Below are 27,137 nucleotides of genomic sequence, written 5' to 3'. Positions count from 1 at the left end.
TTCACAGACTAATTTTTGGAGTTCCAGTGTTTCAGCATAACATTTGGGAGTTTCATCTCTAAAAATCTCAGGTTATAACTTTTTAATGTTAGAGTTTTTATTGATAAAATTTAATGTTCAAGTAATTATTTTTAATCTACAATTAAAAAGTTCTAGTTTACTATAGAAACATATACCCAGGGGCACCTGGGTGGTTCAGTGATTGAGCCTCTGCTTGTAGGCTTGGGTTGTGATCCCAGGGTCCTGGGATGAGGCATGTATTAGGCTCCCCACAGGGAGCCTGTTTCTCCCTCTGCCCATGTCTCTGCCTCTCAGTGTGTGTCCCTCATGAATAAATAAATAAAATCTTAAAAAAAAAAAAAGGTATACCCAAATGTATAGTGAGATAAGACTAAATTCTAATTCACTGATAGAATGAGATGAGCTTTTCCAGAGAACATTCCTGTGAGCAGTGTGTCATGGACACAGGTTAACATATGGTGATGATTGGGGATATATAGGAAAAGATAATGAAAAAAAGAATGGAGATCATTGAATGAGACTTGAAATTTCAGGAAAGCTAGAAATTTCTGTCACCCTGTGGAGTAAACAGAAAACAGTCATGCATTCCCATCTTTCTGTTTTGAGAAATTCAAAACTACAGAAACATGGGAAGAATAATATCCTTTTTTTTTTTTTTTTGGTCCTTTATTACATACTCTTACCTCGATGCGATATTTTGCCATTTTTATCTTATGTCCGTCTCTCTAGCATATACTTTATTTTGCTAAACCATTTGAAAGTAAACTGCAGACCTGATAACAATTTACCACTCACCATATTTTTTAAATGTCTCCTATATTTGTTATATTTCACAATATAGGATCCAGTCAGGGTACATTACATTTGGTTGTTAAGACTCTTTAGTCTTCATTTCTTAATTATATATTTTTAGGTTTATTTCAAGCCCCATGATCCTGAGATTGAGGGTCACATGCTTTTCTGACTAACCCACCCAGGTGCCCCTAGTCGTCTTTAATAGGGAACAGTTCTTTTGCCTTTTTCTTACTTTCATAAACATAGCTTTTTTTTTTTTTTAAAGATTTTATTATTTGAGAGAGCAAGTACAAGCGGAGGGAGAAGCAGCCAACTCCCGGCTGAGCAGGGAGCCCAATACAGGACTCCATGCAGAGCTTGATCCCAGGACTCTGGGAATAACTTTCCCATCTTTCCCTGTCCTCCTCCTCCTCCTCCTCCTCCTCTTTTTTTAAAAAAATGACTGTTCTTTCAAGGATTATTTTTGTATTTTTAATATTTTCATTATTCCTTTTGATTATCAGATGACTCCAAATTTAGCCATTGGAGTCCTTTCAAAGTCATCTCCTATGTCCTTTTGACATGACCCCATTGGTCTTTATTTATTTATTTATTTTTTCCCATTGGTCTTTAATTTCTTATTTTCTGGTACAAAAAGATGTTTTAGGCTTATACTTTCCTTGCCCTAGTTAAAATCAGATACTTATCCAAGGAACCCTTGTTCTATTAGTAGGAAATAGTATTTAGAAACTGGGGGTTGGGCTCCAGGTGTGGTAAATATTGTGAGGCTCTTTACTGCCATTTTGCAGAATATATTTACCCCTCATGCATGAGAAAACCAGTGGAATAAAATTCTGTGTTTAATGTATGGTATTGTTAACTTGTAGCCATTGTCAGAAACATTCAAAATAGCATTAGTAGTGTGAGTGTAATTTAATCCTTGTTTTGTAATTTTATAATGCATGTGTATATATTAAACATGCAGTACTAACATGTTACTTATTTACCATGTGATAGTCTCTGTACTACACACTTAACATTTTATGTTTAAAGGGAGGTAGTTTATTTGTTCCTCTAGATAATAAACATTAAGCAAATAATCCAAGATTACATGGTTAGTAACTGATAGAGGCATAATTTGAACCTGAGGCTGTCTCTAGATTCCCAGCTTTTTAACTACACTTTTATTCTATCTTCAGCCTAACGTTGATTTGTAGAGGATTCTTCACTATAAGTTTTTATGTATAGACCTGTAGCTGCAGGATCGATCGATCTATCTATATTTGGAATTGAATCTATAGTGCTTTTAGGATCCACCCTGGGAGATTTTTCATTGTTAAAAATCTAGGAATGTACTTGCTTTCCGGGGGGAAAAAAAGATACTGCGTAAAATATCTTCGTTAATGGGTGTTTTAGGTAATTAATGCTATATTGAAAGTTGCATATAATGAGTGAATCATAGGATAAGAAATTCACTAGTTTTAGAGTTGAAGAAACTGAAAAATATCCTTTAAGTATTCCAGTCTGTGTTTTCCAAGTTTTGGTTGGATTTGTAAGCCTGTGTAGAATGGCCATCAGTAGAACGGAAAGATGGGATTTACTCCAGGAGTAGCACACTGCTTGGCACAACATTGAAGAAGGCATACTTAATGAGAATGTATACTTAAAAGGGTTGTTAATTCCTCATACAGAGCTGCAAATAAAAATTTAATATTTTAATTTAAAAAATGAAATTGAAAACCAACAGGATGTATCTACAGTGGATGTATTAGGTTTGGAGTGTTTGAAAGATATAAAAAAACTGCTTTGTTGTAGGATGACAGTGTTAACACCTCAGCTTGCCCATCTTTACTGACATGACTGGCTGAGATGGTATTGTTGATCTGTTTTAGGAAGCTGAGTCATCACCATTCCTCACCATTTTTTTGCTTATCTAAAAGCAAAAAAAATTATTTTATTCCTTAATCCAGAGTATTTTTTTTAAATAGTTCTGGTTAATTTCTGCAGTATGTTGTAGTTACAGAACAGGTGGCTCATTCTGGTGTTGCTGATCTGGAATGTCATGACTTCTAGTTTTACCATCTTCATCATGACTTCCCTCATTGAGGCTTAATAGAGCAGCTTTCAAGTGCACACTGTAATTGATTATACCTCCTTGAATCTAGTATTTAAATTTTTTACTACCAAGAATTATCTAGAAGACTTCTGGCCTGTCTCTGTCAAGTTTTTGTTGTTGTTGTTGTTTGTTTCTTTTGGCTTTCTATAATAGCTATTATTGATCTTGGGTGCACTAAGCCTAATAATAATAATACCTCAAGCCTATCTCAAAGATAGTTGGTACAAAACTACAAGAAACCAGGGTGCCTAGCTAGTGAGTAGAGGATTCAACTCTTGGTCTCAGAGTTGTGAGTTTGAGCCCCACATTGGGCATGGTGCCTACTTAAAAAAACCTACAAGAGGAGGAGGGGCAAGATGGCGGAAGAGTAGGGGCCCCAAATCACCTGTCCCCACCAGATTGCCTAGATAACATTCAAATTATCCTGAAAATCTATGAATTCGGCCTGAGATTTAAAGAGAGAACAGCTGGAATGCTACAGTGAGAAGAGTTCATGCTTCTATCAAGGTAGGAAGACGGAGAAAAAGAAATAAACAAAAGGCCTCCAAGGGGGAAGGGGCCCCGCGAGGAGCCGGGCTGAGGCCGGGGCGAGTGCCCCCAGGACAGGAGAGCCCTGTCCCGGAGAAGCAGGAGCTGCACCAACCTTCCCGGGCAGAAAGGCTCCCGCAGGGAGTTAGAGCAGGACCCCAGGAGGGCGGGGATGCCCTCAGGTTCCCTGAGACAGTAACAGAGGAACTAAGCCCCGGGAGAGTGTGCCGAGCTCCCTAGGGGCTGCAGCCTGCACGGCTGGACCCGGAGCAGCTCGGAGGGGCTCGGGCGGCGGCTCAGCGGAGGGGGCTGCGCGGCTCCGGGAGCAGCTCGGAGGGGCTCGGGCGGAGGAAGAGGCTCGGGCGGAGGAAGAGGCTTCGCGGAGGGGGCTGCGCGTCCGGGAGCGCAAATCTGACAGCGCAGACCGGGAGCACAGGGCGCCGGAACACAGCCCAGGATCTGGCCTCCCCCCGGGACAGGCAGAGGCCGGGAGGGCCCAGGACAGCAAGGACGCTCCTGCTCCGAGCTGAGCAGATTAGCGGCCCCGCCCCGGAGCCTCCAGGCCCCTGCAGATGGAGTAGTTCCTGCGGGAGCTGAATACAGGTTTCCAGAGCTGCAGCAACCACTGGGGCTGGGGTTGTTCCTCCTGGGGCCTCACGGGGTAAACAACCCCCACTGAGCCCTGCACCAGGCAGGGGGCAGAGCAGCTCCCCCAAGTGCTAACACCTGAAAATCAGCACCACAGCCCTCCCCCAGAAGACCAGCTAGACGGACAAGTTCCAGGGGAAGTCAGAGACTTAAAGTATACAGAATCAGAAGATACTCCCCCGTGTTTTTTTTTTTTTCTTTTTGATTTCTGATTGCTTCCCCCACCCTTTTTTTTCACCTTTTTTTCTTTTTCTTTCTCATTTTCTTCTTTTTTCCTTTTTTTTTTTTCTCTTTTCTTTCCTTCTCTCTCTCTCTCTTTTTCTCCTTTTCCCAATACAACTTGTTTTTGGCCACTCTGCACTGAGCAAAATGACTAGAAGGAAAACCTCACCTCAAAAGAAAGAATCAGAAACAGTCCTCTCTCCCACAGAGTTACAAAATCTGGATTACAATTCAATGTCAGAAAGCCAATTCAGAGGCACTATTATACAGCTACTGGTGGCTCTAGAAAAAAGCATAAAGGACTCAAGAGACTTCATGACTGCATAATTTAGATCCAATCAGGCAGAAATTAAAAATCAATTGAATGAGATGCAATCCAAACTAGAAGTCCTAACGACGAGGGTTAACGAGGTGGAAGAACGGGTGAGTGACATAGAAGACAAGTTGACGGCAAAGAGGGAAACTGAGGAAAAAAGAGACAATTAAAAGACCATGAAGACAGATTAAGGGAAATAAACGACGGCCTGAGGAAGAAAAACTAACTTTTAATTGGGGTTTCCGAGGGCGCCGAAAGGGCCAGAGGGCCAGAATATGTATTTGAACATATCCTAGGAAAACTTTCCTAATCTGAGAAGGGAAACAGGCATTCAGATCCAGGAAATAGAGAGATCCCCCCCTTAAATCAATAAAAACCATTCAACACCTCGACATTTAATAGTGAAGCTTGCAAATTCCAAAGATAAAGAGAAGATCCTTAAAGCAGCAAGAGACAAGAAAGCCCTGACTTTTATGGGGAGGAATATTACGGTAACAGCAGACCTCTCCACAGAGATCTGGCAGGCCAGAAAGGGCTGGCAGGATATATTCAGGGTCCTAAATGAGAAGAACATGCAACCAAGAATACTTTATCCAGCAAGGCTCTCATTCAAAATGGAAGGAGAGATAAAGAGCTTTCAAGACAGGAAGGAACTGAAAGAATATGTGACCTCCAAACCAGCTCTGCAAGAAATTTTAAGGGGGACTCTTAAAATTCCCCTTTAAGAAGAAGTTCAGTGGAACAATCCACAAAAACAAGGACTGAATAGATATCATGATGACACTAAATTCATATCTGTCAATAGTAACTCTGAATGTGAACGGGCTTAATGACCCCATCAAAAGGCGCAGGGTGTCAGACTGGATAAAAAAGCAGGACCCATCTATTTGCTGTCTCCATTTTAGACAGAAGGACACCTACAACCTGAAAATAAAAGGTTGTGTCCTCAAAAGAAAGCAGGGGTAGCCATCCTTATATCAGATAAACTAAATTTTACCCCGAAGACTGTAGTGAGAGATGAAGAGGGACACTATCTCATACTTAAAGGATCTATCCAACAAGAGGACTTAACAATCCTCAATATATATGCCCCAAATGTGGGAGCTGCCAAATATTTAAACCAATTAATAACCAAACTGAAGAAATACTTAGATAATAATACACTTGGTGACTTCACTCTAGCTCTTTCTACCCTCGATAGGTCTTCTAAGCACAACATCTCCAAAGAAACGAGAGCTTTAAATGATACACTGGACCAGATGGATTTCACAGATATCTACAGTACTTTACATCCAAACTCAACTGAATACACATTCTTCTCAAGTGCACATGGAACTTTCTCCAGAATAGACCACATACTGGGTCACAAATCGGGTCTGAACCCATACCAAAAGTTTGGGAATGTCCCCTGCATATTCTCAGACCATAATGCCTTGAAATTAGAACTAAATCACAACAAGAAGTTTGGAAGGACCTCAAACACGTGGAGGTTAAGGACCATCCTGCTAAAAGATGAAAGGGTCAATCAGGAAATTAAGGAAGAATTAAAAAGATTCATGGAAACTAATGAGAATGAAGATATAACTGTTCAAAATCTTTGTGATGCAGCAAAAGCAGTCCTAAAGGGAAAATACATTGCAATACAAGCATCCATTCAAAAACTAGAAAGAACTCAAATACAAAAGCTAACCTTACACATAAAGGAGCTAGAGAAAAAACAGCAGATTGACCCCACGCCCAGCAGAAGAAGAGAGTTAATAAAGATTCGAGCAGAACTCAACGAAATCGAGACCAGAAGAACTGTGGAACAGATCAACAGAACCAGGAGTTGGTTCTTTGAAAGAATTAATAAGATAGATAAGCCATTAGCCAACCTTATTAAAAAGAAGAGAGAGGAGACTCTAATAAAATCATGAATGAGAAAGGAGAGATCACTACCAACACCAAGGAAATACAAACGATTTTAAAAACATATTATGAACAGCTATACGCCAATAAATAAGGCAATCTAGAAGAAATGGACGCATTCTTGGAAAGCCACAAACTACCAAAACTGGAACAGGAAGACATAGAAAACCTGAACAGGCCAATAACCAGGGAGGAAATTGAAGCAGTCATCAAAAACCTCCCAAGACACAAGAGTCCAGGGCCAGATGGCTTCCCAGGGGAATTCTATCAAACGTTTAAAGAAGAAATCATACCTATTCTCCTAAAGCTGTTTGGAAAGATAGAAAGAGATGGAGTACTTCCAAATTCGTTCTATGAGGCCAGCATCACCTTAATTCCAAAACCAGACAAAGACCCCACCAAAAAGGAGAATTACAGACCAATATCTCTGATGAACATGGATGCAAGAATTCTCAACAAGATACTAGCCAATAGGATCCAACAGCACATTAAGAATAGTATTCACCACGACCAAGTAGGATTTATCCCCGGGACACAAGGCTGGTTCAACACTCATAAAACAATCAATGTGATTCATCATATCAGCAAGAGAAAAACCAAGAACCATATGATTCTTTCATTAGATGCAGAGAAAGCATTTGACAAAATACAGCATCCATTCCTGATCTAAACTCTTCAGAGTGTAGGGATAGAGGGAACTTTCCTCGACATCTTAAAAGCCATCTACGAAAAGCCCACAGCAAATATCATTCTCAGTGGGGAAGCACTGGGAGCCTTTCCCCTAAGATCAGGAACAAGACAGAGATGTCCACTCTCACCACTGCTCACATAGTATTGGAATTCCTAGCCTCAGCAATCAGGCAACAAAAAGACACTAAAGGCATTCAAATTGGCAAAGAAGAAGTCAAACTCTCCCTCTTCGCCGATGACATGATACTCTACATAGAAAACCCAAAAGCCTCCACCCCAAGATTGCTAGAACTCATACAGCAATTTGGTAGCGTGGCAGGATACAAAATCAATGCCCAGAAATCAGTGGCCTTTCTATACACTAACAATGAGACTGAAGAAAGAGAAATTAAGGAGTCAATCCCATTTACAATTGCACCCAAAAGCATAAGATACCTAGGAATAAACCTAACCAAAGAGGTAAAGGATCTATACCCTCAAAACTATAGAACACTTCTGAAAGAAATTGAGGAAGACACAGAGAGATGGAAAAATATTCCATGCTCATGGATTGGCAGAATTAATATTGTGAAAATGTCAATGTTACCCAGGGCAATTTACACATTTAATGCAATCCCTATCAAAATACCATGGACTTTCTTCAGAGAGTTAGAACAAATTATTTTAAGATTTGTGTGGAATCAGAAAAGACCCGAATAGCCAGGGGAATTTTAAAAAAGAAAACCATAGCTGGGGGCATCACAATGCCAGATTTCAGGTTGTACTACAAAGCTGTGGTCATCAAGACAGTGTGGTACTGGCACAAAAACAGACACATAGATCAATGGAACAGAATAGAGAACCCAGAAGTGGACCCTGAACTTTATGACCAACTAATATTCGATAAAGGAGGAAAGACTATCCATTGGAAGAAAGACAGTCTCTTCAATAAATGGTGCTGGGAAAATTGGACATCCACATGCAGAAGAATGAAACTAGAGCATTCTCTTTCACCATACACAAAGATAAATTCAAAATGGATGAAAGATCTAAATGTGAGACAAGATTCCATCAAAATCCTAGAGGAGAACACAGGCAACACCCTTTTTGAACTCGGCCACAGTAACTTCTCGCAAGATACATCCACGAAGGCAAAAGAAACAAAAGCAAAAATGAACTATTGGGACTTCATCAAGATAAGAAGCTTTTGCACAGCAAAGGATACAGTCAACAAAACTAAAAGACAACCTACAGAATGGGAGAAGATATTTGCAAATGACGTATCAGAAAAAGGGCTAGTTTCCAAGATCTATGAAGAACTTCTTAAACTCAACACCAAAGAAACAAACAATCCAACCATGAAATGGGCAAAAGACATGAACAGAAATCTCACAGAGGAAGACATAGACATGGCCAATATGCACATGAGAAAATTCTCTGCATCACTTGCCATCAGGGAAATACAAATCAAAACCACAATGAGATACCACCTCACACCAGTAAGAATGGGGAAAATTAACAAGGCAGGAAACCACAAATGTTGGAGAGGATTCGGAGAAAAGGGAACCCTCTTGCACTGTTGGTGGGAATGTGAACTGGTGCAGCCACTCTGGAAAACTGTGTGGAGGTTCCTCAAAGAGTTAAAAATAGACCTGCCCTACGACCCAGCAATTGCACTGTTGGGGATTTACCCCAAAGATTCAGATGCAATGAAACGCCGGGGCACCTGCACCCCGATGTTTATAGCAGCAATGTCCACGATAGCCAAACTGTGGAAGGAGTCTCGGTGTCTATCGAAAGATGAATGGATAAAGAAGATGTGGTTTATGTATACAATGGAATATTCCTCAGCCATTAGAAACGACAAATACCCACCATTTTCTTCATCGTGGATGGAACTGGAGGGTATTATGCTGAGTGAAGTAAGTCATTCGGAGAAGGACAAACATTTTATGTTCTCATTCATTTGGGGAATATAAATAATAGTGAAAGGGAATATAGGGGAAGGGAGAAGAAATGTGTGGGAAATATCAGAAAGGGAGACAGAACATAAAGACTCCTAATTCTGGGAAACGAACTGGGGGTGGTGGAAGGGGAGGAGGGCGGGGGGTGGGGGTGAGTGGGTGACGGGCACTGAGGGGGACACTTGACGGGATGAGCACTGGGTGTTATTCTGTATGTTGGTAAATTGAACACCAATAAAATTTATTTTATTAAAAAAAAAACCTACAAGAAACCCCTAAGCCCAACTTTACACAGTCAGCAACTGCTTGCTATCCCATTTAAACAAAATACCATAACCACACATCATGTGGGAAAATTAACTAGCTTGGTACTACAACCATCCTTTGTTTTGGGAGCATCTTTTCTATTGTTTTATGAGTGCTTAGCATCTTACGACCCTCAAACCAGGTGCATCATAGGGAGTAGGATTTACTAGACATCTCCGTGCTTAAGTCCCTTTCTCATTAATAGGTTATCAGCCAAATAACACAGAATGGCATGCATCCTACCTGTCAACCAGTGGTTGTCAAATTTTAGTTTACATCAGAACCATTTGTAGTCCTGATTAAACCACAAATTGCTGGGGCCTATACCAGAGATTCTGATTCACTAAGTCTAAAATGGGGCCTGAGAATTTGCATTTTTACCAAGTTCCCAAGTGAGGCTGATGGTGCCAGTCTAAGCGTCTATCAGGGTTGTAAACTTAAATGCAAGAGAACCCAGTTCTGTCTACTTTAAAGAAAAGGAATAAAATGATACTGGATAGCTACAGAATTGCTGGGACTATTGGAGAAGTAGACTTGGGGCTAGGCAACCATGTCATACTGCTACCAGAAGCAGTCCACTACTTGGATTCAATAAGCTGTATACTGCATGTGTTGATTGACCCGGCTGCTACCACTAACCGCCAGCATGGATTCTGTGCAGTTCTTGCTTGTGGATATCACTGTATTCTAAATTTGGGACATGTATGTCTGATTAGTAGCACTTAGATTATTTGCCAATGCTCTAGTTTTATGTGAGGTTAGAAGAATGAGAATCTGGTGTTTTCAGCTTCTACCAAAATTCATAAGCTGAAGTATTTTCCAAAGAGGAGTTCATTCATGGATTGACTTCCTTGTTAGGTATTTTTGATCGTATGCATTTTAGTAGTTGGCAAAGTATGGCCTGGGGACCAAATTAGCCTACCAACTATTCTGTAACTAAGATTTTATTGATGAATTCGTCCACACCCATTCATTTACCTACATTTATATGGTTGTTTTCATGCTACAAAGGCAAAATTTAAATAGTTGTGACAAAAAACATATGACAAAGCCTGGAATTTGTCTCATCCTTTATAGAAAAAGTTTGCCACCCTCAATAGGAATACTACTAATATTTCTATTTGAGTCCACGCAACCAGCATTTATAGATGCTATTGGAGAACTGCATGTTCATTTGGCCAAATTGTCCCCTCTGAAATAAGATTGAAGGCAACTAACAGTGAAAACTTCCAGCTATTTGAAGAAGGGCTTTTAGAATCTAAAATTGTTAAATTTTGTCAGACTGTCTTTAAGCAGAGAACTGAAGAACCGCACATATATTTCAAAATTTGTGAATTCCTGCATAGTTTAAAATTGAGAAGTGACTTCCTAATTCTTTGTCAGCTATTAATGGCATCATCGATCTTGTTCCCAAAAGGTCTTCTGATTTAAGAACAGAAATTATGGGATGCCTGGTTGGCTCAGCAGTTAAGCGTCTGCTTTTGGCTCAGGGCATGATCCCGGAGTCCCAGGATTGAGTCCCATATCGGGCTCCTTGCATGGAGCCTATTTCTCCTGTCTCTTCCTCTCCCTCTGCCTCTCTTTGTGTCTCTCATGAATAAGTAAATATAATCTTTAAAAAACAAAAAACAAATTATATGACATAAATTCAGTTGAAAATCTCCGAAAATTCTGGTGCTTTTTGACACTAGCCTATCTTCATTTGGCAGGTCAAATTATGAGAGTTCTAACTTGTTTTGCCACTAAAACAAAGTTAGCTTCATTTCAGAAGTAAATTGCACATTTCCTTGGGATAGACATTTTGTAGGTGTTTGGCCAGGTTATGATGACTCTTTAAGGTAAAGGGCGGGGCCCTAGCAGGTATGTGTGTATGGACACACCTATTAAAAAAAAGAAAAAGACCCAGACTGGGAAAGAATTAATATTGTTGAGATATAAAATATATAAATATAAATATAAAGAGAGAATACAAGAAAATCTACAGCTATGAGGTTTATTAAGGTTTAAATATATGTCTTACATTTATCTCAGTCTCTCTTCAAGTGAGATTATACTATTTCACGTGTATTGTAAGAACCTTACAACAGTTTATTTCCATTTTTACGTCCTGTCCTTTGTGCTGTGATTGAGATACACTTGTATGTATAGTTTAAACCCACAGTATGTTCTTGTCATCGTTGTTAAGGCTTTATTTTTTAGAATTTTATTTAAATTAAATTAACATATAATGTATTATTGGTTTCAGAGGTAGAGGTCATTGATTTTTTAAATTTTTTTAAAAAGATTTTATTTATTTAGAGCCCATGAGTGCTCAGGAGCAGGGGAAGGGGCAGTGGTAAAGGGAGAAGGGAGACAGAGAATCCCAAGTAGAATCCATGCTAAGTGCAGAGCCCAGCATTGGGATTTCTTGTCCTTGGGGTTTGTTAAACATTCTAGATGTGTAGGTTGATAGTTTTTTTTTTTTTTTTTGGTTTATTTATTTATTTATTTATTTATTTATTTATTTATTTATTTATGTTAGTCACAGAGAGAGAGAGAGAGAGAGAGGCAAAGACATAGGCAGAGGGAGAAGCAGGCTCCATGCACCGGGAGCCCAATGTGGGATTCGATCCCAGGTCTCCAGGATTGCGCCCTGGGCCAAAGGCAGGCGCCAAACCGCTGCGCCACCCAGGGATCCCAGGTTGATAGTTTTTATCAAATAGGGAATATTTTCCGTAACTCCATTCTCTTCCCGTTCTCCCTTTCCTTTGAGTTGACTCTAGTGACACTTCTGTTAGGCTGCTTGAAGTTGTTTCACAACTCACTAGTGCTCTGTTCAAAGTTTTTCCATCCTTTTGTTTTTGCTTTCTATTCTTCTGTCTTCAAGTTTATAATCTCATCTGCAAAGTCTGGACTGCTATTCATCCCATCCAGTGTATTCCACCCTCAAATATTGTTTTCATCTCTGAAATTTTTTTAATGTTCCTTCTTACATGCTTAATCCCTTCTGTATCTTCCTGAATATATGGAATATAATTCTAGTACGTTTTTAAATGTTTTCCTTCTACTAATTCTATTATCTGTGTAATTACTGAGTTGGTTTTAATTGATTTTTCTCCTCTTTGTGTGTCATTTTTTCCTCCTCCTTTGCATGTCTGGTAATGTTTGATTGAACAACAGAGAATGTGATTTTTACCTTTATGTGTCCTGGGTGTTTTCATATTTCCTGTAAATATTACTCAGCTTTGTTCTGGGACACAGTTAAGAGATGTGGAAATTATATGATCCTTTTTGGGCCTTTTTTTGAGCTGTATTACATAGTGCCAGAGTAGAGTTTAATCTAGGTTTAATTTTGCCCCAGTACTGAGTTCAGAGCCTTCTGAGTACTCCACTAACTGCACTGTGAATTACAAGATTTTCTGCTCTTTCTGATGGAAATAGGAAGCCTTACTGTCCTTCTATGAGTTTTATGTATTGTTCCCTCCTTCCCAGGGTATTTAAACCTCTGCACTCTTGACATTTTGGCTCTGGTAATCCTTTATCCTGGGTCCTTGTCCCATGTGTTGGAGGATTTTTACCAGCATCTCTGGCTTCTAGTCACCTAATGCTAGTAGCACCACTCCCAACTTGCATGCTAAATTTTGACAACCCAAAATGTCTTCAGATGCTGCTTTTGTTATCTAGGGGCCAAAACTCATCCCTGGTTGAGGACTTTCTACTTTAAATCTTTACAGTTGTTCTTTCCCTGACTTTGTCTGATTTTTCCCCCTTGCATGACAGGATGATCAATATTCAACCTAAGACTTGAGGGACACCGTATGTTGGTCTCCAGAACATACTTTTTATCTCTGTGTAACATGCCCTCTCGTGTTCTGCAAACTCTAGCCACTTTATATTCCCTAAACTGCCAGCTCCTTCTCCTCAACTACAGGTACTGTCAGGCAGTAAAGTATCATCATGTAAATCACTTCATTTGTTTCTCCTCTTTCAGGCGTTGTTAAACTGTTTTTGTTTCCTGATGTCCTAGCTCATGAAAAACCTTATTTCATACATTTATTTTTTAGTTGCTTATGGTGGAAGGTAACTCCAATCCTCCTTACTCTGTCTTGACCTAAGGTTGAAGTCCCAGTAATTTGTCAACAGGCGAAGTCCTGAAATGCCCCTGATGACTGTACCCCTAAAAACATGAAAGTGATGAGTCTTTGATTCCTCATATAGTTTTATTGCTCACATTCCAAAGTATGATTGTATTGCCATCTGGGGTCCCAGCCTTCTCTTGGACATTCTCTTGTTCATCCTGTCCATTCAGCAAGAAATTATCTATATAATGGGTCAGAAAGTCTAGATGTTTTCATGTTGTTTTATGGTAGAGAGTTAAAATAGCGCTATGGAGAAACTGTAAGTTAATATTGTCCTGTGTGAATGGAAACTTTTTCCAATGACCTTTTGTAATGGAAATAGAAAAAATATATTCACCAAATCAATACCTGAGGCTTAATCAGTTCCAGCAACCGTGTTATGTTGAGACTGTTGGATTGGAATTTAAGTCTGTGGCAGTCTGCAGTTGTTTTTTAGGATATATTTGCTTTCTGAGGACAATATAAAATGGAGACCCTCAGCCCTGAATATTGTCTTTACTGGTGGCACTAGTCTTTGCTGTCCTTTGCTTCTCTGGAAGCAATATTATCTTTTATTTACTGTCTTATCCTGGGGAATGGTTAATTTCAGAGGTTTCCACTTGGCTTTTTCCACTATTACAGCTTTTACCACATAGGTCATGGACCCATTGTGGGGGTTATTCTAAAAGTGTATACATTCTAATTATAATATATTCAGGAATTTGAGAGGGACTATAGGATGGGTTTGCAGGCTCACTATGAGCCAGAGTTTGGCAAGAACTTTTTTTTTTTTTAAGATTTTTTATTTATTTATTCATGAGAGAGAGAGAGAGAGAGAGAGAAGAGGCAGAGACACAGGCAGAGGGAGAAGCAGGCTCCATGAGGGAGCCCGACGTGGGACTTGATCCCGGGACTCCAGGATTGTGCCCTGGGCCAAAGGCAGGTGCCAAACCGCCGAGCTACCCAGGGATCCCCAGGAACTTTTGTTTATTACTTTAATCCAGAAGGTTTTGCTTGGGAGATTGATTCTTTTGCTCCACAGAACCTCAACGAAGATCAGTCTCTTGAGTTCCATTCATCTGCTTGTCTTAGAAGAGGTCACTTATGTATCTGATGCCTTGGTGCTGACCCACGTGGTCTTTCTCTCTCCATGAGCCTAGTGGGCTTCCTCATGACATTGGTGGTCTCAGGGTACTTGAATCTTAGAAGTTACACATCCTTACTTCTGCCACACTCTTTTGATCAGAACAAATCACAGAACCAACCAGGTTCTTGGGGAAGGCACATAATATTCCAGTTTTTGATAGCAGAGTGGTAAGGTTCTATTGAAAAAGAGCATATAGGGTAAGAAATACCATTGTAGCCATCTTAGGAAATACTAATTTTTCACATCACTACTACATCTGCTGTCTTCAAAAATTTTATAGACCATTCTCATTTGTTACGTTTTCCTCTTTTAGTTTATTCTTTGTATATGTATATAGAAAAATCTTTTTCATTCCCATTTTCCTATGGGTTTAGCAAAGATGGTGTGGTCATTGAATCTATCATGGTTAATTGGTAGTTGTAATTTTTGGAATCACAGATTATTGCTGTTTTTCCTTTTTTTTTTTTTTTTTTTTTTGCTGTTTTTTCTAGTGGCTCCATATTTTCTATTTAATCTGTTAAAACGAGTTGTCTTAGGTGTCTTTTTTTCTGTCCTCTGATAATTATCTTGGCCAATTGGATATGAAAGCAGGAGGACAGTGTTTGGGAGCTGTTTGTCCTGGTATAAAAGCATTGTTCTCTTAGAATAAGGAGGTATCTTTTATATAGATAATGTAAGCTTGTGTACTAGCATTCTACATAAGTGGTAAAGTAGACTATTCTGTCAGGAATTTGGACTACTCCTGCATTCTCCCTTTTACTCTGCCACTCCTGTAGGCTTAGGTTATACTATATCATACTGGGATTTTTAAGACCTAGTTATCTGAATGAGAGCTAGAGAAAAGTTCCCTACCTCTTTCCAAAGTGAATAATAGGATTGTCCCACTGGACTTTTTTTGTTTAGTGGTTGATTAATATCACTCTGGGTTTCTTTAGAAAGAGATTTTTTTAGAAAGTCATATTTTTAGAGGAATATTGACAAATTGGGTTATGTCCAAAATAGGTCAGCCAGGATGCTATTAAAGGTCTGCAACGTGCAAATACTGAGACTATATAATCTGGAGAAAATAATAATTAAAAAACTTAAGATGATATGATAGTCCTTATTGAATAGCTGAATGTCACTAAGGAAGAAGAGTTATATCTGTTCAGAAATGAAATAGATTTTCATATGAAATAATAAGTTTTTTATTTCTGGCGTTGCTTGAGTAGAGGCCATCTGCCATCCTGAAGAGGAATTCCTATATGAGTGGAGGTAGCTCTTCTCTACGTTTTCAGATTTCTTTTAATTCAGATATTTTATTAGTCTTCCATAGTTAATAGCTCTGCCATAAAACAATTGTTGGCTTAAAGTAAAAATTTGAGGTGCTATTTTGAAAAATACATTTGAATAATAATCTAATTTTTTTCTGTTCTTTAGGATTTAAATACTATTTATTCTTATCTTCATGGGATGGAAATACTATCAAATCTCAGGGAGCATCAGCTTAGGTAAGTGTGATGCTCTGTTTAAGAGCTTGTGTGATGGACTTGCAAATAAGTTTGGATAGATAATTGCAGGGCCAAATCATTTGGGGGCTTATTGTAGGATAAGCATAGGACTTCCCATTTTCACATCATAGTTTTCCTTAGTTGTAGGGCCTTGAGCAAAACTTAACATCTAAGTTGCAATTTTATCTTCCATAGAATAGAGACAATGTGATTATCTTTGTTACACTGTTTCGAGGGTTACATGAGAATATAGGAAGCAAAGCACAGTATTCAGTATTGTCTAGCCAGTGGAAAAAAAACTATTTACTTTCTGTAATTCTTTTCAATATTTATGATGTCAGATGCTTAAGATGGGCAAGGTATAATGTAATGTTAAAGTGCTAGTTTTACGACTCTTGATTTGATATGAGCTTCTTGTGAACAAGACCCATAAAGCTTTCCAAACCCCATTTTCCTATTCTGTAAAATGAGTTTTCTTTCTGTAAAATGAGCTACCTTATGTCATTGTAATTACATTTATAAAAACACTTTTCAGTGTTATGAAGCACTTACTGTTGTAGCTTTGCATAATGTTTTAATTAAAAGTGTGTGCTCGTTCCATGACCAGTTCATCCATTACTTTTTCTGATCTTTAAGTTTCTGGTTAGGGACCAGACCAGGTTGCTCAAATATGATTATTAGAGTCAATTATTTTCTGTTTTCTGTGTAACATAATTCAGATATCAGCAAATGTCTGGAAGAAGAAGAAAGCTGAAAGCTAGAGCATTTAGTAATACTAAAAGCATCTTTTAAATGCAAACATATATATATTCAACAGACTTTGGGGTGTGTGTGTGTGTGTGTGTGTGTGTGTGTGTGTGTGTATGCCTCTGCCAGTAATTTCTTAGCAGAAGGATTCACTAGTGAATCAGACAAATGTATATTTTTCCATAACAGGAAAGGAACATTGCTCTGTGTGAATTGGCAGGTTATAGAATATACATAAAAGTATTGTGTTTGTTGCCTCTTAATATTATTTAGTTGATTTTTTAAGAATAACTGCATTTGATACATGTATTTCTAAACTCTTAGAGTTCAGTGAAGCTAGTGGTAGATTTTCTGTTGAAGTAATTATAACAGTATTTTTAAAACAAAATTGAAGATAAGAGCTTTACATTTTTGACTTTTTTTTTTTTTTTTTTTTACTATGTTAGATTAATGTCTGCAAGAGCACGCTATGAGAGATACAGTGGTAATCAAATTCTGTTTTGGTAAGTATTTCCTTAATTAGCTTAAACTAATAGCTTAAATGTTTAAATTTTGACATTTAGCATTGAAATTCATTTTATTTGGAAGGAATATCTTTAGAGCAGATTGAAATATACTCATAAACTGAAATAGTACACAAAAAGTTTAATGAATAAAATAGTATGTATTAGTAACTGTTACCCAGCTGAACATATAGAACATAACAGCTCTCTTGAGGCTCTAGTCATCTCTTTTGGGAAGGTAATCCAGTTCTTACTTCCATCACCATAGATTAGTTTTACCTCTTTTTGAACTCCACATAGATAAAAATTTATTTGGTCAGGCTTTTTCTTTTTACTTGATAAATGTCTAAGGTTCTTCCATGTTTTGCATTAATTCTTTTTCACTGTTTTACTGTATGTGTGAAAATAGCAAAATTCACTTATCCTTTCCACTGTTGATAGAGACTAGGGTTATTTTCATTTTTTTCCTATTGTGAATAATAAAGTTTCTGTGAACATTTTGTTCATGTGTTTTGTGCCCTTTATTTATTTTTAAAGACTTCTATTTATTCATGAGAGACAGAGAGAGAGAGGCAGAGACACAGGCAGAGGGAGAAGCAGGCTCCATGCAGGGAGCCCGATGTGGGACTCAGTCCCGGGACCCCAGGACCACGACCTGAGCTGAAGGTGGCATTAAACCGCTGAGCCACCCAGGCTGCCCTGTTTTGTGCCCTATTGGAAATGCATGTGATCAGATTGAGGAGAGTCTGACATTAGAATCTGTCTTACATTTTCATTTTGTTATCTCACTGTGATTTTATTTTGCATTTCCCTGCTTATTGATGATGCTGAATGATTTTCATGTTTTTGTAGGCTATTTGGATAACTCTTTTATGAAATCAGATTTGTTTTTAACCATTTTTTAATTGAATTTTGTATAGTATTTCTGTCAATTAGTAGAAATGTTACTGTGAATTCTGTATCCATGTCCTTTGTTGGGATACTTACATTGCATGTATCTTCTGCTTTGTGGCTTGCCTTTACACTCTATTAAAGGCATCCTTTGGAGATGAGAAATTTCTAGCTCTCAATTTTTCTCTTGTGATTAGTGCTTTTCATGTCCTCTTTAAAAAGCAAAGTCTTTGCCTTTCTAAAGATGATGAAAATACTTTAACCTGTGTTTTTTCTAAAAATTTTGGCAGCGGTGCCCTCTTTTATTATATAGATTGCCTGGTAGTTGGGATGGTATTGACTTTTATGTTTCATTACCAGCCCAATACATTCATCGTTTTTTTAAAGCATTAAACTGGATTCATAAGGATTTTAGTAGCTATCTTCATTCATTTGTTGATCCATTAATTTATTATTAAATGTTTGGTATACATTATGCTTACCTTGGTAGTACCTTCATCAAGCTTATTGTTGAATGGACTAGAGAAAATTAATTAAAAGCTAAACATTTAAGTGCTATCAAGGAAAAGAATAGATAAATAGATCATTGGAACAGAATTGAGAGCCTAGAAGTAAACCCTTGTATTTATGAACAGTTTTTTTTTTTTTTTTTCAAATGACTTCCAGCTATAGTATGGGTATAACACAATTGAGGATTAAAAAGGAACCACCAGTGAACAATTGATTTATGTTGAGGGTGCTAAAGCATTTCAGGGAGGACAGCATAGTTTTTTCAGCAAATGATGCTGGGTTAATTGACTATATACTTGCAGAAAGTTAATTTAGATCTTTACCTTACTCTATACAAAATTGATACATATAAAAATTAATGAGATGTTACTTTATAGCCATTAGAATAGGCACAGTAAAAAATGTAGACAGTAGCAAGTATTGGCACCAATATGGTAACACCTGGAATCCTCATGTGTTGGTGGTGCAGATGTTAAATGTCAGAGTTACTATAGGAAACAGTGGTACTTTATCAAAAAGTTAAACAGTTTTGCCACGTGACCCAGTAATTCCACTTTTACATCGTTAGAGAAATGAAAACATGTGCATACAGAGACTATACATAGATGTTCTTAGTAGCGCTATTTGTATTTCCAGCCTAAAACCAGAAACAGTCAAAATATTCAATGAATGGATAGATAAAATGTCACATATCTGTATAGTGGAATACTATATGGCAATAAAAAGGAATAAACTATTAATGTATATGCAGCATGGCTAAACCTCAAAAACATGCTAACAGGAAGAGGCAAGAAAAAAACACCATATATTATATGATCCCATTTATATGAGCTGTCCAGGAAAGCCACATTTATAGAGACAGAGCATGTTATTGGTTAGGAACAGAAAGAAGTGTTCTAAAACTGGACTGTGGTGATCTTTGCACAGTTCTTTTAAATTTCATGAAAACTGAATTGTGTGCTTACAATGGGTGCATTTATGATATTTAAATTATACCTCAATAAACTATTTTAAAAATATTAAGAGTTACATTCTTTAAAAAGAACGTGGAAGTTAACTGGAGAATTTAGGTTCAAGAGATTGGGGGAGGCAGAGAAAAGAGTATGTATAGTTGATCTGAACTGTGAAGCAGCATGGTAGAAAAAGGGAAAGTAAACCCATGTGTTCAAGCACCATGAGGAAAGAAGAGGAAACAGCAGGAGAGGAATCTGGAGAAGCAGGTGGAGGCTATCTTAAGATTTTTTTTTTGGTCTTAGGAGCATCTGAAGCTTTTGAATGAATAAGATATCACAAGATTAAGTTTGCTTTTCTTCTCTGGGCTAGAGGTGTTTACCCAGAGAAAGATAGAATGGCCCACACGAAAGCATTTTACCTTCCTTGGGTTTACGTAGCCAGATGTGTTGCCAAACCATGCTCTGAGGGAGATTTTTTTTTTTTTTTTCAAGGTCTGAACAGTTTCTTATTCATGGACTGGCATGGTTCTTTTTGTGGTGAAAGTGAACTTCAGAATTTTTCCTACACTTAGAATACTGACAACTTTGTGACCACTTCAGCTGAGTAGGATAAAAATTGGAGGCTTGTGGTGACATCCAATTACAACTTTCTTCTGTCTTAATTTTTTGCAAATTGTTTCTTTGATTTTATTCCTCCTTTTAAGTTATATTTCACAAAAATAAGAAAGTCGGATTTCTAAACAAAGAACCTTAAGTAGATGTGCAGCCATTTACATATTCCTTCAATGAAGATTTGAAGAAATTTAAAAAACTTCAAAGTACCTATTGGAGAGGCACTTGGGTGGCTCAGTTGGGTAACTGGCTGACTTTTGACTTTGGCTCAGGTCATGATCTCAGGGTCCTGGGATCCAGACTCATGTTGGACTCCCTGCTTGATGGGGAGTCTACTTCTCCCCCTTTCCTTCCCCCTGCTCATGCACGCTCCCTCTTTCAAATAGATAAATAAAATCTTTTTTTAAAAAATGAATAAATAAAGTACCTACTGGAAAGTTGACAATTTTTCCTTTTCATGGTGAATAATAGGATTGACCTAGAAAGCTTACCCTGGGTGCTATGGTGGAATGTTTTAGAAGCCTAGGTTTCTGGATCAATGGTGGTGGTATTCAATGAAAACAGAGAATACTGGAAAAGATACAAACTTGAAGGAAATGATAGGTAGACTGTGAATTTGTTGAGTTTGAGTTCTCTGTTAGATATTCAAGTTGACATGTCAGATAAACAGCTAGATAGATAAAAAGTTCTCCAGGTCACAGAAATGATTTGTTTTATATTACTAGAACCCTTTACATACTGGAATTAATTAAAGCCTTGGGTTCAGTAAATAAAAATATTTGTGAGAAAGATCAGTTTATATACTAACAACTAACAAGATTCTGGGTTTCCAGTAGAGATTTAACTCACTGCAAATGCTAATAGATTAAGTCATCTGGTATCCTTTTATTTTTCAAACACATAAAAAGGAAATATTTGGTAGGCATTTTATGTCAGAATAAAATTTAAAAGAAATAAATAGATCATAATTAACATTATAGTTGTCAGTGAAGATAGAACATAGATGAACTTGTGATTTCTGAATAATATCTGTAATACATATAAAAGTTATCAAAATAGGATTTTATGATATGTAGATGTAGTACAATATTTAAGTTGCCGTCTTCATCAAATGTTATGATCCACTACACAAAAATGAAGAATGTGAAGCTAATGATATAATTAATGAAATTGAGCTAATAACCATATACTTTTGAAGTCTGTATCTTAAAGTGGTGATTACAATTTTCTCATGGGAACATGGTCTGTAAAAACCTTTGGCAGCAGTCAATATATCCTAAAATAACATTGATCTTTAATGATTTATGATATTAGAATATATTTCATGTTACATATTTTATATTGAATCATGTTACATATTTTTTATTTTGAGTCCTATACATGTGAATGCTTACATTGATTTACTCATTAATTTATTTAACAGTTCAGAAACTGTTGCCAGATGTTGGTATATTCTGCTTTCTGGATCTGTGCTTATGAAAGACTCCATGGTCTTGCCTCCATGCAGGTACGTTTACATTTACTGCCTTAGAGTATGTGGCAGGCAAAGTTAAAATTACAACTATTTATCTTCTCTCTTATGTTAAACTTTTTTCTGTAGGATGTATATTTTCTCTCAGTAGGTGATATATTTTATAAATGTGTTTGTTTGCTGGTATTACTGGAAATAGGATAGAGATGATATTTCATATTTCTGAGGGTGTAATCTTTAAGTTTACGTCATGACATAGTATCTTTTATTTGATCTTTAGTTTTATATGGGATTTTATCTGATGGTTTCTGGGTGTGTTGCTATTAATAGCGGTTATAGAGAGGGTGATGTATTTTAATATAAGAAAATGGTTTTTAGAGTAAGGTAAACTAGATCAAAGTCCTGATTTCTCACTTAACTATTTATATGATTTTGTACAAAATTTAATTGTAAAATGAGTATAATAGTACCTACTTGAAATATCTCTGTAAGGTTTTAGCAATCTACCACTCAAAGCTCTCAACAAAAGTCTGTAAACCTTAACAGTTGAGAGCCAGACTGCATGAGTTCATGTCTGTATTCTACTCTTTCTTGGGCAACTTATTTAAATTCCCCATTTGTGAAATGGGGACACTAATAGAATCTATTTCATAGACTAGTTTTGAGGAATAAAAGAGTTAATATATATATAAAAAACTCTTAGACCAGTGCCTGGCTGTTATAAGTAATTGTTAATTATCACCATCATAATTATTTTGTAAAACAAGAAGAGTGGTTGGAAAAATGGTCAGATGTAGCATTCTTTGAGAATTTGTTCTCTAATTCTTTTTTTTGTTGTTGTTGTTCTCTAATTCTTAAGATTTTGGGGGCCTCATATTAAAATTTGGTGACATAAAAATGTAATTTTTTACCAACTTTTTCCAATAATGTTGAGATTTTTAGACTTTTAAAGTAGGGCTTTTAATTGCAGCTATTAGTTAACAAAACTGCTAAATTTAAATATCCAGTTATAGTCTTGGTAGATGGTATGGGCATCTCATTTTTGATGACATTTTTAAAATCCTATTTGGGGTCCTGAAACTCTCTATGGTTGGCCTTTGATTAAGAAGTCTGTGCTTCAGGGCACCTGGGTGACTCAGTGTTTTGAGTGTCTGCCTTTGGCTCAGGTCATGATCACCCCGCATCAGGCTCTTCCTTGATGAGGAAGAGCTTTTCCTTCTTTTTTTTTTTTTTTAAACAATGACAATCTTTTTTTAATATTTTATTTATTTATTCATGAGAGACATACAGACAGAGAGAGAGAGAGGCAGAGACACAGGCGGAGGGAGAAGCAGGCTCCATGCAGGGAGCCCGATGTGGGACTCGATCCCGGGTCTCCAGGATCACGCCCTGGGCTGAAGACGGCACTAAACCGCTGAGCCACCCAAGCTGCCCAAGCTTTTCCTTCTTGCCTATGTTTCTGTCTCTCTCTCTCTGTTGTCTCTCATGAAGAAATAAATACAATCTTTAAAAAAGAAGAAGTCTGTGCTTCTTGCACCTGGGTGGCTCAGGTGGTTAAGCTTCTGCCTTTGGCTCAGGTCATGATCCTAGAGTTCTGAGATCAAGCCCCAGGTTGTCAGGCTCCCACTGAGCAGGGACTCTGCCTCTCCCTCTGCCTTTGCCCTTCTCCTTGGTCCTGTTCTTTTTCTCTCTCTCTCACTCTCTCAAATAAATGAATATTAAAAAAAAATCTGTGCTTCTTGACTAGTAGAATAAAACATGTCTCCTATTTTTACAAATAAAATACATAGTAGTTCTTGGTTGTAAGCCTTTTGGCTCTTGTTTTTTCTCTCTGTTTTTCTTTTCTTTTTTTTTTTAATTTTTTTTTTTTTTTTTTTTTTTTTATTTATGATAGTCACAGAGAGAGAGGCAGAGACACAGGCAGAGGGAGAAGCAGGCTCCACGCACCAGGAGCCCGATGTGGGACTCGATCCCGGGTTTCCGGGATCGCGCCCTGGGCCAAAGGCAGGCGCCAAACCGCTGCGCCACCCAGGGATCCCTCTCTCTGTTTTTCTAAAGTCCACATTAATGGATTCATAGTAAGTTAGCCACTGAAACAGTAAGTTGGAATGAAAGAGTATAGTAAAATTTTAGAAATATTAGTATTATTCTTTTAAATATTTTCTCATTCTTGTCTGCTGTGATGGATGGTCAACACTTAAGACTTTCTCTAGCCATTAATCAGCCATAATAATTCATCACTATTTAGTGATCGAGACAGTGAAGCTTAATTTTTAAATAATAGAAATGTATGAGTTTTATATCTTTATGTATTTATCTTTAAAGATTTTATTTATTTATACATGAGAGACACAGAGAGAGATAGAGGCAGAGACACAGGCAGAGGGAGAAGCAGGCTCCATGCAGTAGCCTGAAGTGGGACTCAATCCCAGGACTCTAGGATCACGCCCTGGGCCAAAGGCAGGCGCCAAACTGCTGAGCCACCCAGGGATCCCCTCATTATTTAAAGAAAAGTTTTGGGACACCTGGTTGGCTCCGTTGGTTGAGCATGCAACTCTTGATCTCCAGCCCCATGTTGGGTGTAGAGATTACTTAAAAAGTGAAAATTTAAAACTTAAAGAGCAATTCTGAGTAGAGCATTTACATTTTACATTCGGCATATATTTGTAATAGGTCATTGTAAGATGATTGTTAGACTTAATCACTTCAAATAAACTTAGAATAATGCTTAGCATATATTAAATAATTTTGGGTGTCTGTTAATATTAATTATTATAGTATAATGGCATTGGGATATGATCATTATGATCCCAACAGAAAATGAACACTACTAAGTATAGAAGGAGTGATATAGTATTGTAGTTCATAAAAATATAGTCTGTTTCTCTAAATTTAAAAATATTTATTCCCCTTACTGGGGCACCTAGGTGGTTCAGTCAGTTAAGCATCTGCATTAGGCTCAGGTCATGATCTTGGGATCCTGGAATTGAGCCCCATGGAGGGCTCTCTGCTCATTGGGGAAGTCTGCTTTTCTGTTCTTCCTGCCCCTACCCCCTCTTGTGCTCACTGTCTCCCATAAATAACAAGTAAATAAAATCTTTAGAAAAACATACTTACACCCTTTAAGATAGAAACCACACAGTAATTTGAACAGGGACAGTTTAATTTTTAAAAAAATTGTTATTTTAAGAAATTAGGCATTGAGAAAGATAAAAGAGCTAAGGGAGAATATCCAGGGAAAGAACAAACCTAAAGAGGGGCCCTATCCCCAAAACTGGTTTTTAGATCTTGTTGGAAATGTGCCCGCTGTAGCCCAGTAGATAGTGGAGAAATTAACTTTGTTGCCTTGGGCCAGAGCTGGTACACAGTCAGAGTCAAGGCTAGCAGGAAGGGAACTGCTGACCAGGACTGAACCTCCCCTCCCCCTACTGGGTGTGGCTGAGCCCTGAGGCTGAGGACACGACCTACCTTTGCCCCCCCTCCCCCACAAATGCACATGCTTCCTCCTTTCTTCACCCCCCCCAAGATGATTTTTCAATTTCATTGTTCTACTAGCACCCTCTACTGACAAAGCTTTAACATTTTCAGCAGGCAGAAGGCGAACATTGAATCTAGATCCTTAATTACAAAGTAGATTTTGAAACTGAGAGTGAATAGTGATGCCTGTGTGGCTCAGTTGATTAAGCTTCTGACTCTTGTTTTCAACTCAGGTCATGATCTCAGGGTTATGACATGGAGCCTGAATGGGACTCTGAGATCACAGGAGAGTCTGCTTGGGAGTCTCTCTCTCCCTCTCCCCTCCCCACACTTGCATGTGCACAGACACATGCTCTTTAAATTAAATAAATCTTTTTTTTTTTTTTTTTTAAGAGAAACAATATATTTGCAATTGAAAGGCAGTCAGTAATTGGCATAGTCTACTCCCTTGGCTACTTAGCTTCCATATGAATGCTTCTAAACATGTTTGAACTTCCATCCCACAACAAAATTGTTTCCGCCTTACAAGAGATAGCTGTCCTTTGTACAAGTGAAGAATTTCTTACCCTCTCCCCAGAATAAGAAGATGCACAGTTCTAATAGTCGTCACTAGCTATATGAATTACAACTTGATCACAGTGCTTCTGAATATTTTGCTAACTAAAGACAACCTTTTAAAGTTTACTTCAAACAAAAGATCTATGAAATAAATACAGGGAAGAGAGAAGAAGAAGAAAATGACTAGTATTTACACACAAATACAGACATATACAGTAAGCAAAGGGAAAATATGAAAAGTTCTTATATTCCTTGTTTCTGTAAATGACCACAAGGCTGTTGTAGTTGGTATCTCTGACTTCCTTCTTCTACTACCCATTCGGTACTTTTGCACTAAGCCAGATTTTGATCTGTTCTGAGTCCTTTCCTGATGATATGAACAAAAATTTTATTTCTGAGAGGTCCTTAAATGTCCTGGCCTGTTGTAGTGGTGGTGGTTGTGGTGGTGGCAGTTTTCCATTGATTTTATTTTTTTAAGATTTTATTTATTCATAAGAGATAGAGAGAGAGGCAGAGACACAGGCAGAGGGAGAAGCAGGCTCCATGCAGTAAGCCCGACGTGGGACTCGATCCCGGGACTCCAGGATCACGCCCTGGGCCAAAGGCAGGTGCCAAACTGCTGAGCCACCTAGGGATCCCTCTCCGTTGATTTTAAGTAGTGGACATGGAAGTAAAACAAGAAGCCTAAGAAATTCTCCTGGGCTTCAGATGTCATTCTGGTCCCCATTTTGTGCAGCAATTCAATTACCCCTGTGATTGTAATTAGTCACTCAGGCCATTACAGTAACCCCTTTCCCTGCGTTTTGGTTCAGCGGCCAGGTGAAAGTATTTAATTCAGTGGAATCATTGTGTTTCCTGGTAGAAGCAATATTCTGTCGGGCACTAAGTCTCAAACCAGGAGAAGTTTTTTGGCTGGGAAGTGAAAAATCTGTGAACAACTTACTAGGTGTAACAGTGAAAAAAGCCACTCTTATTTCCATGCCTTGAATGTCAGGCCTATGTATTCTGGCTGTTGGGGAAGACAGAAACCAGTTCTGTATTTAGTCTGCTGTGAAATGAGTGCCTTGATAAAAAATAATGTTGTCTAGAGTGCCAAGATGGTAGATTAGGCATATAGTGAGCCCATGGATAGTAGTGCTGGCAGAAGCATGGACATAGAAGGCAAATCATTTCCAGAATACATATTTATTCCAGTGAGGACAAATATCT

At 37.9% G+C, this 27,137-nt stretch overlaps 1 protein-coding gene across 4 annotated transcripts in view; it reads left to right on the top strand.

Moving 5' to 3' along the window:
* The window catches only part of RAPGEF6 (Rap guanine nucleotide exchange factor 6), a 210,821-nt gene that overhangs the window by 12,089 nt on the left and 171,595 nt on the right, over positions 1–27,137 (top strand). For all 4 annotated transcript variants that reach the window (XM_038552080.1, XM_038552078.1, XM_038552079.1 and 1 more), the window contains exons 2-4: positions 16,136–16,206; positions 17,400–17,456; positions 21,846–21,929. In XM_038552080.1, coding sequence (XP_038408008.1) covers positions 16,136–16,206; positions 17,400–17,456; positions 21,846–21,929 — 212 coding nt within the window. The remainder of the gene's footprint in view (positions 1–16,135; positions 16,207–17,399; positions 17,457–21,845; positions 21,930–27,137) is intronic.

Source organism: Canis lupus, chromosome 11, assembly GCF_011100685.1.
Source record: "Canis lupus familiaris isolate Mischka breed German Shepherd chromosome 11, alternate assembly UU_Cfam_GSD_1.0, whole genome shotgun sequence".
Classification (NCBI taxonomy): Eukaryota; Metazoa; Chordata; class Mammalia; order Carnivora; family Canidae; genus Canis; species Canis lupus.
This window is presented reverse-complemented; position numbering and strand designations above follow the sequence as displayed.